The 14665-nt window shown below is 44.9% G+C and overlaps 1 protein-coding gene across 1 annotated transcript in view; it reads right to left on the bottom strand.

Annotated features, from left to right (window-relative positions):
• The window catches only part of YARS1 (tyrosyl-tRNA synthetase 1), a 47536-nt gene that overhangs the window by 7823 nt on the left and 25048 nt on the right, over positions 1-14665 (bottom strand). Inside the window, exons 6-9 of the mRNA XM_083173847.1 lie at positions 14517-14597; positions 3425-3517; positions 2936-3071; positions 2765-2850 (exon numbers count right to left, since the gene is read on the bottom strand). Of these exons, the coding sequence (XP_083029973.1) occupies positions 2765-2850; positions 2936-3071; positions 3425-3517; positions 14517-14597 (396 nt within the window). The remainder of the gene's footprint in view (positions 1-2764; positions 2851-2935; positions 3072-3424; positions 3518-14516; positions 14598-14665) is intronic.

Raw genomic sequence — 14665 nt, 5'->3', positions numbered from 1 at the left:
CGAGTCCACCACAGGTGGCTCCTCCCACTTCTTTTGTCCTGCAGGATCAAAAGGGTATGCATTATCAAACCTCTGAGAGCTCTTTTCAGGGTTCTGCCAAGCACTCTTGAATGCATTTTCCAACTCTGCCTGTTCTGGAAAATACACTGGCTGCCTTTTCTGGGTCATAAAGAAAGGATCCCCCTCAGTGGGTTCCTCCAGAGAAAGATCTAAAACCTCTCTAATGGCTCTAATTAAGGGCTCAGACCCCTGTGCTGAAGCCGGTTCCAGAACCCTGTTCTTCTAGGGCAGGCTTTCCCAACCACGGTCCTCAAGGCACACCAACAGTGCAGGTTTTGTAGATATCCAGGCTTGAGCACAGGTGACTTAATTAGTATCTGAGTGATTCTGATTAAACCATCTGTGCTGAAGCCTGGATATTACTAAAACGTGCACTGTTGGTGTGCCTTGAGGACCGTGGTTGGGAATGCCTGTTCTAGGAGGTCATCATCATCCTCAGTATCTGGGGCCATTGCTGCAGCAGGCCTTTTCTGAGGCTGTGCAGGGGGAGGGGTGAGAATATCAACCCTTGTGGACAAAATGGCCAATTCTCTCTGTACCCTCTGGTTCTGCTGAGTATTAGTAGACAGCTGGGAAGAGACAGAGTCCAGTAGGGTTTTAATGCTAATGGCCCATGCAGGTTCCTGACTATCAACCTACGACACACCAACCAGTTGTGGGGGTACCCACTAGGCTGTGGTAACATACATGGTTCACAGGTAACCTGTGATTGTGAAGCTGGTATGAACTTAGTGCTGCATACCATACCGGTCAGTTTCTTCACCATGATGAAGCTGCACCTGTACTACACACTGCACTCACACTGTTACTATAAACAGTATAAGGTTTCAGTGAAGACTCAGTGTTAGAGGCATTGCGATGTGTTAAGGTGCTTAACTAGCCAGTGGGGTAGAGACACAGAGCTATTTGGGGGACCAGTACACCCTGTAACCTTAGCTCACAGATTAAAAGAGCTGGTTGCAAACAAACACATTGATATTATCATACACAGTGTAATACAATGTTAAGCAGCGCTAAATAGCCTTTCAACTTGCTGTCTCTGCCACTGTAAGGATCAGAATCCACCACTGAGTAGCTGTAATGGCGACCACAGGGAGTGAAGAAGCAGGAAGCAGTGAAAATGCGCACCCAGCAGAGCCTGGTCCCACTCTGAGTGAAGCCCCGCCCCCTTTACACGGCACTGGCGCTTCTCTTAGCTTATACTGGCGTAACAGAGTTTTTTTGGTACTTATGTAATATCTGGGCTCCCGGTTTTCTTATGAGACAGTTTTCGCTCGCCACGCTTCGGGCACGGTGGCTCGCTGCGCTCGCCACACTATATAAAATCAACTCCATGCGTAGTTGGATAGTAGGGGTATGAAAAAATGGGGTGCATTTAACATGGGAGTCCAGATAATACATAAGTACCGTTTTTTTACTTGCAAAATAAAAAACATGACTAGCCCTGGTGGTCCAGCGGCTATCACCCATGCCAGTGTGATGTGGGGGGTTTGCGCGGTCCCTGCGTGAGGGCCCCCGCTACTACCGCCCGCCATCTTGCTGCACAAGCCGTTGGAGTAGCCCCTAATGGGAACTCCGATGAGTACTCACCACAGACGTCTTTAGATCTGTGTCAGGGTTGTGCGGCAGCTGGGGGGCTTGCTCGCTCAGCACAGTGCTGGCGGTGACAAGCCCCACACAGGACAGAAGTCCTGCAGCAGGGTCAGCTCTACACCTTAAGAGGCCGGTGACTGACCCTTCCCCTGGCTCCCCCGAAGCAGGACAGCTGCTTAGATCTGCAAGCAGCTCCCCAAAATAACAAACTAAAATAAATTTAGAAGAAAACTCCCTGAAGCATCCAGAAGCACTGCCTCTCCTGAGGCACATTTTTCTAAACGGACTAGTGGAGCCAGTGAGGGGAGGAGCCAGTGCACCCACACTGAAAGTATTAATGTGCCGGTCTCGCCTGCGGAGGAACTCTATCCCCATAGTATTGAACCCAGTATCCCATTGGACGGTACGGAAATCTCTGTGTACAGATTGAGAGATACTGATCTCAATCTCTCATTCTGAACCACTACCCGGCCTTTTTTTTGCTTAAGGAAAATTGCTTAGCACAAATATGCCCTTCATGGGAGATCTTGACACCAGCAAAATTGCTTAGCACAGATCTCTATTTGTATATGCCGATTTTGAAGTACTCCGGCTGTTCAGCTACAGTTACAACATGGGCTGTCATTGGCAGCATCTGATCTGTCCCTCTCCTCATGTACAAACTTCCCTATATGTCTGGAATTAATGTAAAATACAATACAAAATAATTGTGTCTCAGATGAGTAATAGATACTCCAATAATCCTACTTATTTTAACAACATTTGCATTTTGTGCAGTGCTTTTCCTGCAGCATACAATAGTAACCTCAGGTTGCCTCATTTCAGGCCCAACCCAGGTTAATATTGTAATTGTACTAATAGCTGTGTACATGGCGACTATCTTGATGGTTTATTGTTTTGTCATTAATTGAGGGAGATGTAATTTTTACGGCCGTATTTCATTCCTTCTAGGTTAGCGGTGTTGACAGAGCACTTTTACTGGTAGCTAGGATACATTAATGAATGCATTATATTCTAAGGTATATAAATATGCTTCATTTAAAACACACGGCAGAATTATTCACTTTGTCCAATACAAAAATAGAGGGTACATTGCATCTGATCATCTGACCTGTTCAGCAAAATCTTTCTCCAGTGCATCGAAGTCTGTGTAGGTTTTATTCCCACCATATTTCTCATCACGAAGAATGACAAATTCTGAAACAAAACCAAATAATCACATGTGAGAGAGTTCAGCATCAGGTTAAATGAGGATTTGTGCTTAATCCATAAACAGGCGTACCTGACTTTAGGGGAAATAGGACATGTCTCACAAAGCTCAGGACTCCATTGTTCTCTATGTTTCCCGGCTCACAGAAAGCTTTCTTTAACTTCTTCTTTACATCTGAAGCAGAGTCCAGGAGATCGATCTTCGATTCCTGAGAAGTAGTTGTCGTTAGATGGGAATTGCAGTACACCGCAAAATCATCAATGAATACAACAAAAACAGCATTAATTGGAAACATTCCATAAATGTAGTATTATTATTATCAGTTTCTTATATAGCGCATAATTATTCCGCAGCGCTTTACAGAGAATATTTGAACACTTAGTCCCTGCCCCAGTGGAGCTTACATATAGGAGTTAAACCTGTAAAAGATCCACTAACAGACTAATTTATTCAGCATAACATTGCACCATATATTCATAGTTACATGCAAACATATTTCATAAGAACTGCTTAAGTTCTTCCACAACACTGCTTTTTAGTCACTACACTAGCCACCTTTACCTCTTCAGATGAGCTCATCTTGACTCCAGTAAGTCCAGGAACCATAGGATTCATCAGATGGACACGCTTTGTATAACCGAGGGCAGGTAGGTACTGCATTGGAAAACATGAAAAGTAACTACAACAATACAACATCTCTTAGCAACATTTAAGTATAAAGAATATGCAGGAGGGCTCAGGGAAGCCAATTAAACTAAATCTAAACGAGCAGTCCTTGCAGCTATTAATTGGACTTTATTGAAATTCTATATTTTCTTAAAGGTGCCCATACACGTTACAATTATTGTATACAATATCGCATCTCATTGCATCGGCTTTGCAATGCAATGAGATGAGATCTAGTAAAAAAAAGTATGTGCAGCACATACTTTTTGAGCTGTGCGATGACATATGTGACAGGAGCAAGCATTTCATCGAACCCAGGAATTGTACAGTGTATGGGCACCTTTATTTCTACTAAACACAAAGTTTTACAAATTTTAATCAATTAAGGTCAATCAATAAGGATGTGAGAGACCCAATTCCACACAAAAAAAAAACCACCACAACATCCTTGAAAAACTTGGAGCGCAGCTCCCTGAGCCATCGGACCTACTGGCTGACTGCTACATCACTTCCTGTCTAAACTGGAAGCCACCTCGGACAACATAGGTAGACAACAAAGTTCACCTTTAATCATATATTTTAAATGAAAGTATCATGGAAGCTGGCTTTTATTTTTGTAAAACCTTTCCATTGCAGCTCTAATGTAAAATGAGCTTTACAATTACAATAGAATAAGTGGTAAAACTTCAGTTTTAAATCAAATTAAGCAATAATCAAAAAGTGAAACTAACCTCCCAACAACATGGAAAACCAGATTACTAGTGACCTGCAAAATTAAATATCAAACTTTTACTCCGCTTCAAAAGTGACATGGCAGGTAGGAGCTGATTGGCTGGCGGGTTATCTCTTTTGAAGCTTTGTGCATCTGGCCCTATTGCTGGCCATACATATGTGAGATATTGCATGCAATCATTCGATTTCTGCCACATATGGCCAATAAATCGAATGATTGCATGCATTTTGAACGGGACATTCGACGCGATGCGCAGGCACGCCGTCAAATGTTGCATCGATAGATATTATGTGCTGCACAAAATATTTATCGAATTGCATGAGCAATTGCATGTGGTTTTTAAACACATGCGATTGCTCAAATGCAATCAGCGTGAGGATTGGTGCGGGGACCAGAGCTGGCGGTGGAGCTGGCAGCGGCAGAGGAGCGGTGTACATACCTGGCTGGGGATCAGAGCTGTCAGGCGGCGAGACTCAGCAGTGGCAGAATGTGACTTGTTCTTGATGGCCCTCTGATTGTCTGAGGCTGCTGAGAGAGAGCTCTCAGCCAATCAGCGGCCATCTGAATGTGAGGCCACTGATTGTCTGAGAAAGCACTCAATCTCAGCGGCCTCGGCCAATTAGAGGGCCGTCCAGTGTTTCAAAGTCCTGCTGAGTCCCGCCGCCTGACAGCTCCACCGCTCTGGTCCCCAGCCAGGTACGTACCCCGGTCCCCGCCAGCACTCCACACAGCCACTTCCAGCACCCGATGTCTGGCATGCGTCATCGGGTGCTACACTGGGCACCACTTGATGCGATCAGATGCGATGGGACATCGCATTGCGATGTTGCATCGCATAAGTGTATGGGCAGCATAAGAATGCCAAAATTACTGAAGGTTATTTTGACAGTAGGTATTCTGTATATGAAACACTGATAATTCAACAAGTAAATATTATGACCACGTGCACAGTCTCGTTATTATAATTGTTCACTTTCTATAACAAAACCTAATCCAGAGAAGACTAGATCCACTAGTGCGACATGGCCATCAGATTCTCATCTTCCGGAACGAGGGATCTGATAAAAAGGGGCAATATCGCATGCATTTTACGCTGATCCAAGGCTCGTGCGTCTCAGTCGCAGATAGTCATGGCTGCCATGAAAATGTTATTGTACTCCACAGCCATAACTGGGATCTCATATGATACAATGTATGCAAAAGGACCGCATACGATGTATGGTATGCAGTTCAGCCACACAGGAGCTGCCGGGTGAACTGAGTAAAGTTCCTGTAGGTGGCGCTTTACAGTCTATTCTCTGACATTATATTTTTACTGTAATTACATTTTCCAGCATCCCGGCTCTTAGACTTTCTATAAATAGGCTAAATAAAGCGGAGTTCCAACATATGCTGGTATGTGTGTCATTTCCCGATGTCCATTCCTCAGTGCAAAATAAAATGAAAACACATTTTAAAGGTGTATTTATAACCAGTGTTTTAGTAAATGTTGAAGCATACAGAAAGAAATATACACACAGTCACAAAGAAATGTTACAAATAAAGTCACAGTGCGCATACATGCATACATACACACACAGTGCAATTTTATTTCATATCTCTGGAATAATCTTTTTCCACAATAATCTTTTTGACCAAAAGTGCGACTGAGCCAAATTCAGGGACTAAAATCCCATGTAATTTAAGGAGATTACTGGAAAGTAAGGACATTAGGGTCAGTCAGCAACATACCAGAATGTGCAGATTATAGAAAGGATAATGTATATAATGATTTCCTGGTAGCCGAGGTCTGGGAGGAAAAAGCAATAATCTCAGAAATATGCAAAGGTTATGATGACCACATTCATATACTGCTTACAAAACGCTGACCACCAAGAATATACTCTGCAAAGCCTGACTGTCACGAAAAGAATAGCATATGTGCTCACAAATAGAATCCTATTAATTGATGTAACACAACCTGTGTGTCCAGCATATTCTATTCATTACACACTATAGGCAACAAGATTCCCTGCATGTAAATACTGTCATTTCAGTTTAGTCACAATGTACACATCAGGGGCAGCTACTCATGCCACTACCTGGGTTACGGTATAGATGATAGGCAGACAATGTCTAGGTCGATAGTGACTAGGTAGTCACCGAAAAAGGGTCAACATATCTTAGGTTGACATAAGCTTATGGTCGACAGTCAAAAGGTCAACATGAAATGCTCAACATGGACACTCTATATGTACAGATTCGCTCGCCATGCTTTGGTCATGGTGCCCCGTTGCGCATGGCACACCATCATATTCCCACTTGGTTAGTCAAGTATGAAAAACCACCTTTTTTTAAAAAAAATATTGAAAAACTCATGTCGACCTTGCGTCGACCTTTTGGCTGGGTCAACCTAGTCACTGTCAAGGATTAGTGGTCAACCTGACTGTCAGCCTAGACATGGTCTATCCACTGACTGCATACCCTGCTACCTGACCCATATGCCATTACGGTACTGTTTACCTAGCACGGCGCCCATCGCGTTGATCGCATGTACATCGCATGCCATTATAGTGGCATGCGATGCGTGCGGTTTTACATAGGAAACAATGTTAAATTCCCTTCCAATCAACCAGATCAACCCAATGGACACGGTTTTACATAGGGAACAATGTTAAATTCCCTTCCAATCAACCAGATCAACCCAATGGACACGGTTTTACATAGGGAACAATGTTAAATAGCCCCACAGACCACAAATTGAATAGAATAACCGCCCTGAAGTGTGAAATGCCCCCCCCCCCCCCCCATTGTTAACGTCACCCCACGGTCAACGTCATCCCGAAGCGTGGCGAGCAAAGCGAGCCCGCGAGGGGCGGCGGTACGCGTCCTCCGACCTTTTCATACCCCCAGTTAAGAATAGAAAGTGTGGCGAGCGCAGCGAGCTACCGAGCTCGAAGCGTGGCGAGCGCAGCTTGCCCCGCGAGGGGACGCGGATACCTTCACAGGTACCCGCGTCCCCTCGCGGGCTTCACAGGTATCCGCGTGCGCTCGCCACACTTTCTATTCTCCACGCCGACGTGGATAGTGGGGGTATGAAAAGGTCGGCGGACGCGTACCGCCGCCGCTCGCCACGCTTCGGGATGACATTGACCGCTGGGTGACGTTAACAATGGGGGGGGGGGGAGCATTTCACACTTCAGGGTGGTTATTCAATTCAATTTGTGGTCTGGGGGCTATTTAACATTGTTCCCTATGTAAAATCGTGTCCATTGGGTTGATCTGGTTGATTGGAAGGTAATTTAACATTACAAACACATAAGATGCATGCGATGCCTGCGATTTGCGGCAAGATACCCACGATATAGATCGTGGGCGCCGTTCTAGGTAAACAGTACCGCCATTACTAGTCTATTAATAGAGTGTCCGGTTCCTATTATATACCATCAGTCACAGCACTCACTGCAGATCGGCCAGTGAGGGGAACCCAAGAAAGGCATGATGGAGGTCAGAACCTCATGCTTTCTGCTTCTAGAATACTGCAACCGGTTACAAAAATGTCACTTCTCCCTATGAGACAACAATGAATCTACCATACATAGTTGGTCATATTGAACAAATCAATCCAATCGGCATATTTATTGCAGATAGATCTCTAATGGTACTACTTATCTGGACTGTAAATGATCGCTCACACAGGCAGACTGGTTATCTGTTGGGCATGACAGATGATTAAACCCACTTTCACAGTATCTTCCAACATGCAATTGGCAACACTGGGCAGGTATAAAGCCAGCATTACTAGCATACAGCAAAGTCCAATTAACTACACTGACTAAACAAACTTGCAATCCAAATACACATGCATTTAATACCAACAGCACAGACTAGTAGCCAATCAAGCATGTAGTACTGACAGCATAGACTAGTAATCAATCACAAGCTCTCTTCCCCAACATAGATTTCACTGGGGAGGTTGCAGTAACTGCGGTTACACAAATATGATAAAAGCAGGTGCAACATGCTAAAGACATGCAAGAACAAAGACCAAGAAAAATAGTTTACTCTCCGAAAAAATACTTAAAACCACAAGAAAGAAAAAAAAAAAAAAAAAAAAGGATTTTATATACCTACCAGTAAATCATTTTCTCAGAGTCCATAAAAGGGATACTGGGGATTTACTTTGTACTATGAGGTGACACAAAATGAACCAACACACCATTCATAACTCAAAACAACAAACTGTTGTAAAAACTTGCAAGACAAGTTTCATTTCCACCTGCAGAATGGCGAGGCACTGAGGAGGGAACCCAGTATCAGTTATGGACACAGAGAAAAGGATTTACCGTTAGGCATATAAAATCCTCTTTTCTATATCATCTATTAGGGATACTGGGGGATTCACTTACTACTATCGGGAAGTCCTAAAGCTTCCAGAACGGGTGGGAACACGGTGAGACAGTTGCAGCACCACTTGCCCAAACTGGGTATACTCTTTGGCCGGGGTATCAAACCCTATAGAATTTAACAAACGTGTTCTTCCCAGACCAAGTAGCAGCTCAGCAAAGTTGTATGGCAGCCACCCAGGAGGAGGCCACAGATCTAGTTGAGTGGGCCTTCACAGAATTCAGAACAGGCAAAGCCACCAAATAAAACTTGCTGAATAGTCTTTCGTATCCAGCAAGCAATTGACTGCTTTGAAGCAGAACAATCCCTTTTGTGAGCGTCAGACAACACAAAAAGGGAGTCAGACTACCTAGTCTCAGAACTTATCCGCACCAGAGTCCAACGACTCAAACCAGGAGGACTGCAAAAACGTCAATACCAACGACAGGTCCTATGGAGCTGTGGGTGGCACGAAAGGAGACTGGATGTACAGAACACCTTGTAAAAACGTTTGAACCTCCGGTAACACAACCAACTTCTGAAAAAAGATGGTCAAGGCTGATCTCTGCACCTTGATGGAGCCCAAAACGTAGCCCTATACCGACTCCAGACTGCAGAAACCAGAGGAACCAACCCACTCGGAAAACCGTAGGAGAACAAGGTCTCCCTTCACACCATGACACATATTTCTTCTAAATTCAATGATAGTGTCTAGACGTCACCAGCTTTCTAGTCTGAATCATGGTAGTGATTAGGTTTCCTGGAATACCCTTCCTGGCTAAGATCAGCTGTTAAACCTCCAAGCTGACAAATGAAGCCGTCGTAAACCTGGATAAACAAAGGCCCCTGCTGAAGAAGATGGCCAAGGTTCGTCCACCGACGTGGACAGAATATCGGCGTACCATGCTCTTCGTGGCCAGTCCAGGCCAAATCAGAATTGCTTGCACCCTCTCCCTCCTGATCTTGTGGAGTACTTGGGACAGCAACAGAATTAGTGAGACTAAGTATACCAGCTGGTACGACCAAGTCGTTGACAGTGCGTCCACCATGTGAGGGTCCCTGGTCCTGGCATAGTAAAGCTGCAGCTTCTTGTTGAGCCAGGACGCCATAAAATCTATGTCCGGACAACCCCACTGGTCCGTAATCAGCTAGAACACCTGCAGGTGGAGACTACACTCCACTAGGTGTAGGTCGTGGCGACTGAGAAGTCTGCCTCCCAGTTTTCCAGTTTTAGAAGCAGATGGGAGGCCTAAATCAGAGCCTTTTAAATCGCCCGAAGTTCCAGGATGTTGATTGGAAGGAGAGACTCGTGGCTTGACCACCTGCCCTGAAACTGTACCCCTTGGGTTACAGCTCCCCAGGCTCTTAGGCTCGCATCCATCGTTAAGAGAACCCAATTTTGTATTACAAACTGTCATCCCTCCAAAAAGTGAGAAGAGTGAAGCCTTCATGCCAGAGAAACTCTGGCCCAAGGGGATAGCTGTATCAGTCGATGCATGTGTAGGTGGGAGCCCGACCATTTGCGCAGAAGATCCAATTGAAAACCGTAGTGGATGGCCTCGTAGGATACCACCAACATTCTCAACAGGCAAACACAGAGATGTACTGAGACAGAATAAGAATAAGTACTTTCCTGACCAATTCCTGAATGGCCGTTGCTTTGTCCAGCAGAAGGAGGATCCTCTGGGCCACTGAGTCCAGAATCATCCCCAGAAAGAGAAGTTTCTAGGTAGGCAGCAGGTGAGACTTCTGATAATCAGTGGTCTGAGGATGATGTTGATCCCCTGCAGCCACAGCATCATCTATTACCTCTATGAACACCCTCCGTACTGTGGACAGCCCGAAAGGCAGGGCACAGAACTGGTAATGATCCTCCAGTACGGCAGAGGTATGCTCGATGGGGCGACCAGATCAGGATGTGCAGATACACATCCCTGAAACGCCCTGAAACGCCCCCTTTTCCAGGCCAGAGATTACTGTCCTCAAGGACTCCATTCTGAACTTAAAACACTTGTAGTTACGACAATGACCCTGGTCCGAACCAACTTAAATAACACCATTAGTAGTGTATCCCGAGCAACATGGGAAACCGGCAAACCTGACATGAAAAATCTGTGAGGCAGGCGAGTTCTGAACAGTTTGTACCCTGGAAAAAAACATTCTGTACCCAGGAATCCTGACAGGAAAGACGCCAGATATGACCGGAGAACAGAAACCATCGCCCCCACCTCTAGTTCCCCCAGGGACTGAGGTATGGCATCAGGCTGAATATTTGGAGGAGGCAGAACTCTAAAACCTGCCCCCACGAAAGGACTGCAGGGGATGGGTTCGGAAAGGACCCCCTGACAGGCGTAGTTGCTTAGGGAAGGAAGGTGGATTTTCCCGCTGTTCAAGCATCCAATTCCCCTCCAAACAACCTCTCCCCATAAAAGGGAAGTGCCTCTATGCTTTTTTTCAATTCAGCATCAGCCATCCACATACGCAGCCATAAGTATCTGTGTGCCGAGACACATGACATGTTGGAGGTCCTGACGTTAAGGACGCCGACCTCCTTCAAGGTATCACAAAGGACATGTGTAGTATCCTGAATATGTCTTACCAGGCTTGTCATATCAACCAGGGTCTTTCCACCCGCCAGGCCTTCCTGAATTTGACCCGCCCATGAGTGAATAACGCGAGTCATCCAGCAGCCTGCAATAATAGGCCTCTGGGACGCACCTGCAGATAGATTTCAACATGCCCTTAATCTTTTTATTAGCCGGATTCTTTAAGGCAGCCGCCCCAGGAACTGACAGGACTGTCTTTTTCAACAGGTGTAAGACTGAGGCATCCACTGCTGGCAGCATTTCCCAGACCCCTCTGCCCTCTGGAGCAGAGGGGAAGGTGGATCCTAGACGCTTGGGAATCTGGAATTTTCTTATCCGGGGATGCCCACGCTTTTCTGAAACGGTCATCTAAATACTTGAGAGAGTTGACATTAGCCCTTTTCGGTGTAAAGAAAAAAAAGATTGCTGCACCTAAGATTCTTCAGCAGGGATATGTAAGACATCTCTGATGGCCACAATAAGAGGTTTGGGGCCCTGAGTTGGATAAACCTTTTTCAAAACAGGCTTTACATCCTCGCGCTCCTCCTCGGGAGCTTGCTCCTGTGACCAGCCGTTTCCCTCTGCAGCTCCCCCGGCTGAGTCTCCTTTTCATCAGCGACCATCTCTGGTCTCCGATGAAAACCTGACACTGAGCAATATATTGCACCGTGTATACACAGCAATAGGACTAAGCTTTAGCGAAACGTACGTTAGGGTGAGGCAGGTCGGGATCACTGAGAACGTGTGACCGACCTGACCTCGTTTCTCTTACACGCTGTGTGTAGAATGTATTGTACAGGGACAGCCTGGTAGCCGGCGGTAATATAGGGACATACATATGTAATATATGTAAACTGTATCAGAGAGGGACAGTTTGGTAACCGCATTAAGCGGCAGTTATATAGGGATGTGTACCGCTCACTAAGTGTATTTTAAACAGATGGTTTGGTTGCTGCACAGTGGCGGAAATACAGGGACTAAAGGGCCCCATACATCAGCAATTAATTGTGACAATTTTCAGATATGGAGATAATTGCCACAATTAATTTTAGATGTGCGGGCTCCCCTTTTGGCAATCCCAATCAAAATCGCCAATCGATTGCTTAATCAGGCAATTGGGCAATTTCCAGATATGAAGATGCAATCTTTAGATGGAAAAATCTGCCGATCACTGAAATAAATCTGTAATGTGTGGGCAAAGTCAGATAGATTGTAAAATCCATTTATCTGGCCAAAAAATCCCTGTATCTGGAAATCCATAAATTGTGATTGCTGATGTATGGGGCCCATAACACTGCCTATAAAATCAACTAAAAGGGACAGTTTGGTTGCCGCATAGTGGCGGTAATATAGGTATATATATACTGCCCTCAAGAGCTATGCACCACATGTAAAACATATTGGGAAGGGAGACTGATTACTGTATAGCGGCAGTGAGAGAAATACACCAGAGCCGCATAAAACATTATTAACCTGTCTGTGAGCTGACTGTCAGCAATAACAGACGGTGCAACTTTAGCAGATCTATCCCTGCGAGCCACTATACAAGTGACAGCGGGAATCGCCAGTACAATAGCCACAAGTACTTGGAAAATAAATAGCATACTTGATATCATACTTACAATTCAGAGTTTATAGCGGCTAACAGACAAGAATATAAAGGGACACATACCCCTATCATATGCGGCTTATGAGGCAAAATAGGGATGCCTAGATTGCCTGGTGTGTATCCAAGTCACTGAAAAATAGATTGTGTACACTGCAGCAGGATATGATAGCCGCTTACAGCGGTAACAAACTCCCACAATTATAAATATAACAACTATTTTTGGTGGAGACATAAAGGAGATTTGACCAAACAACCCACAAATTGAAGTACATTCCCACTGATTATCAACAGTTGTGGTGGCGAATGACTATGGTGCAGTATGGATTAGTATAGGGACTGCAGCTAACAGCCCATATCTGTCCGTCCCCCCCCCCCCCCACTCTTTTCCCTCTACTAAAGACTATACCAACTATCAATATACATATCTCTCTATGTAGACCTCATTTGAGGCCACAATGGATACATTGTTGAAATATGAACAACATTCAGTGATCAAGATACATTAGTATCTAGCGGTTTCCTTACAACAGAGGAGAACACGGAGTATTTTGTGGTACATATCCGCAATATCGAATCTATAAGCACAAACTATCCCCAATATCAAAATTGGAATTACAAAAACGGATGTCCAGCAATAAAATACACACAGCGGACTTGTTTTAAAATAATTTTATTATTAGTGTACTGCACTTCGCAACGTTTCACTAATATCACTATCACTTGTGGCTTTCATATTTTGCTAATTCTAAATGTGTAATTAAAAGTTATATTTTATGTCTACCTAATTATCTTGGGAAATTCATCAATGCAGGAGTTGATACAAATCAACACGATTGATTAAAATGGTCTAGAGCGCCCCAAGCAGGAATACCTTTTTCTCCCCCCCCCCTTTTTTTTTTACACTGCAATAGTGTCAGCCGGGGGGGGACCTGGTGTTACACAGTGCACTTTCCCCCCATGATGAAAGAAACATTCGCACTAGTACACAGAAATGAACACAGTGGGAGAGGGGGAGTGAAAGAAAGTCTGCCCCAACCTTGTAAGGGTCCCAGAGGGAAGGAAACCAGCACACTTACCAAACAGCCCCCCTCTAGTTTAAAACCCCTGTACCAGTGAATCCGTAGACTGGAGTGCCTTGGAGGAGCCAGAACAAGCTGCACGCTGATAGAGGAAATAATGTAAAACCATGCCTGAAGGTCATTGCTTACTGAAAGGGAAGTTCTGGGTTCCCAACAGGGTCCGTATGCCCACCTGCGAGTGTGCCACACAAATTAACCAGGATACCCGGCTTCTGCTCACCATTCAGATGTTTTTAGGGGTGTGGGGGTAAGCTGGGGACGTGTGAGTCGTGGCGCAATGCCAGGCGGTACATTAACCCATTCCAGGATGTGTTCCGGCAGCGGGGATCAGAGCAACACCTGAAGAAGTCTGTATCCCCCCCCCAAGCGCCCATGCCCAAATAAAAGTTTCAAAACCATGAAGAAATTCTCTGGAGTGTGAATCCTCTACGGAGGGCACATTTTTCTAAACTAAGCTGTGGGAGGGGGCAAAGAGCGGAGGATCCAGTACACCCTGTTTTAAGTTTTATGTGCACAGGCTCCTTTGGTCCCATCTATACCCTCATAGTATTAAGTGAATCCCCAGTTTTCCTTATGGATGATAGAGAAAAATAATTCCATATGCCCGAATATTCACCTTTTCAGCAAATGTGAAGATTTTTCTTTGATCAACGCCTCCAAACTGTGCATCAACTTTCAAGTACTCCTCATCCAAAGCCTGTATAGATTAATAAGAACAGCCATAAGTCAGCGTGATCTGATGAGGCTATGATCATCTTCTTGTCT

This window comes from Crinia signifera, chromosome 2 (assembly GCF_055691185.1).
Source record: "Crinia signifera chromosome 2, ASM5569118v1, whole genome shotgun sequence".
Taxonomy (NCBI): domain Eukaryota; kingdom Metazoa; phylum Chordata; class Amphibia; order Anura; family Myobatrachidae; genus Crinia; species Crinia signifera.
Note: the sequence above shows the minus strand (reverse complement) of the source record. Positions and strands in the feature narration are given on the sequence as shown.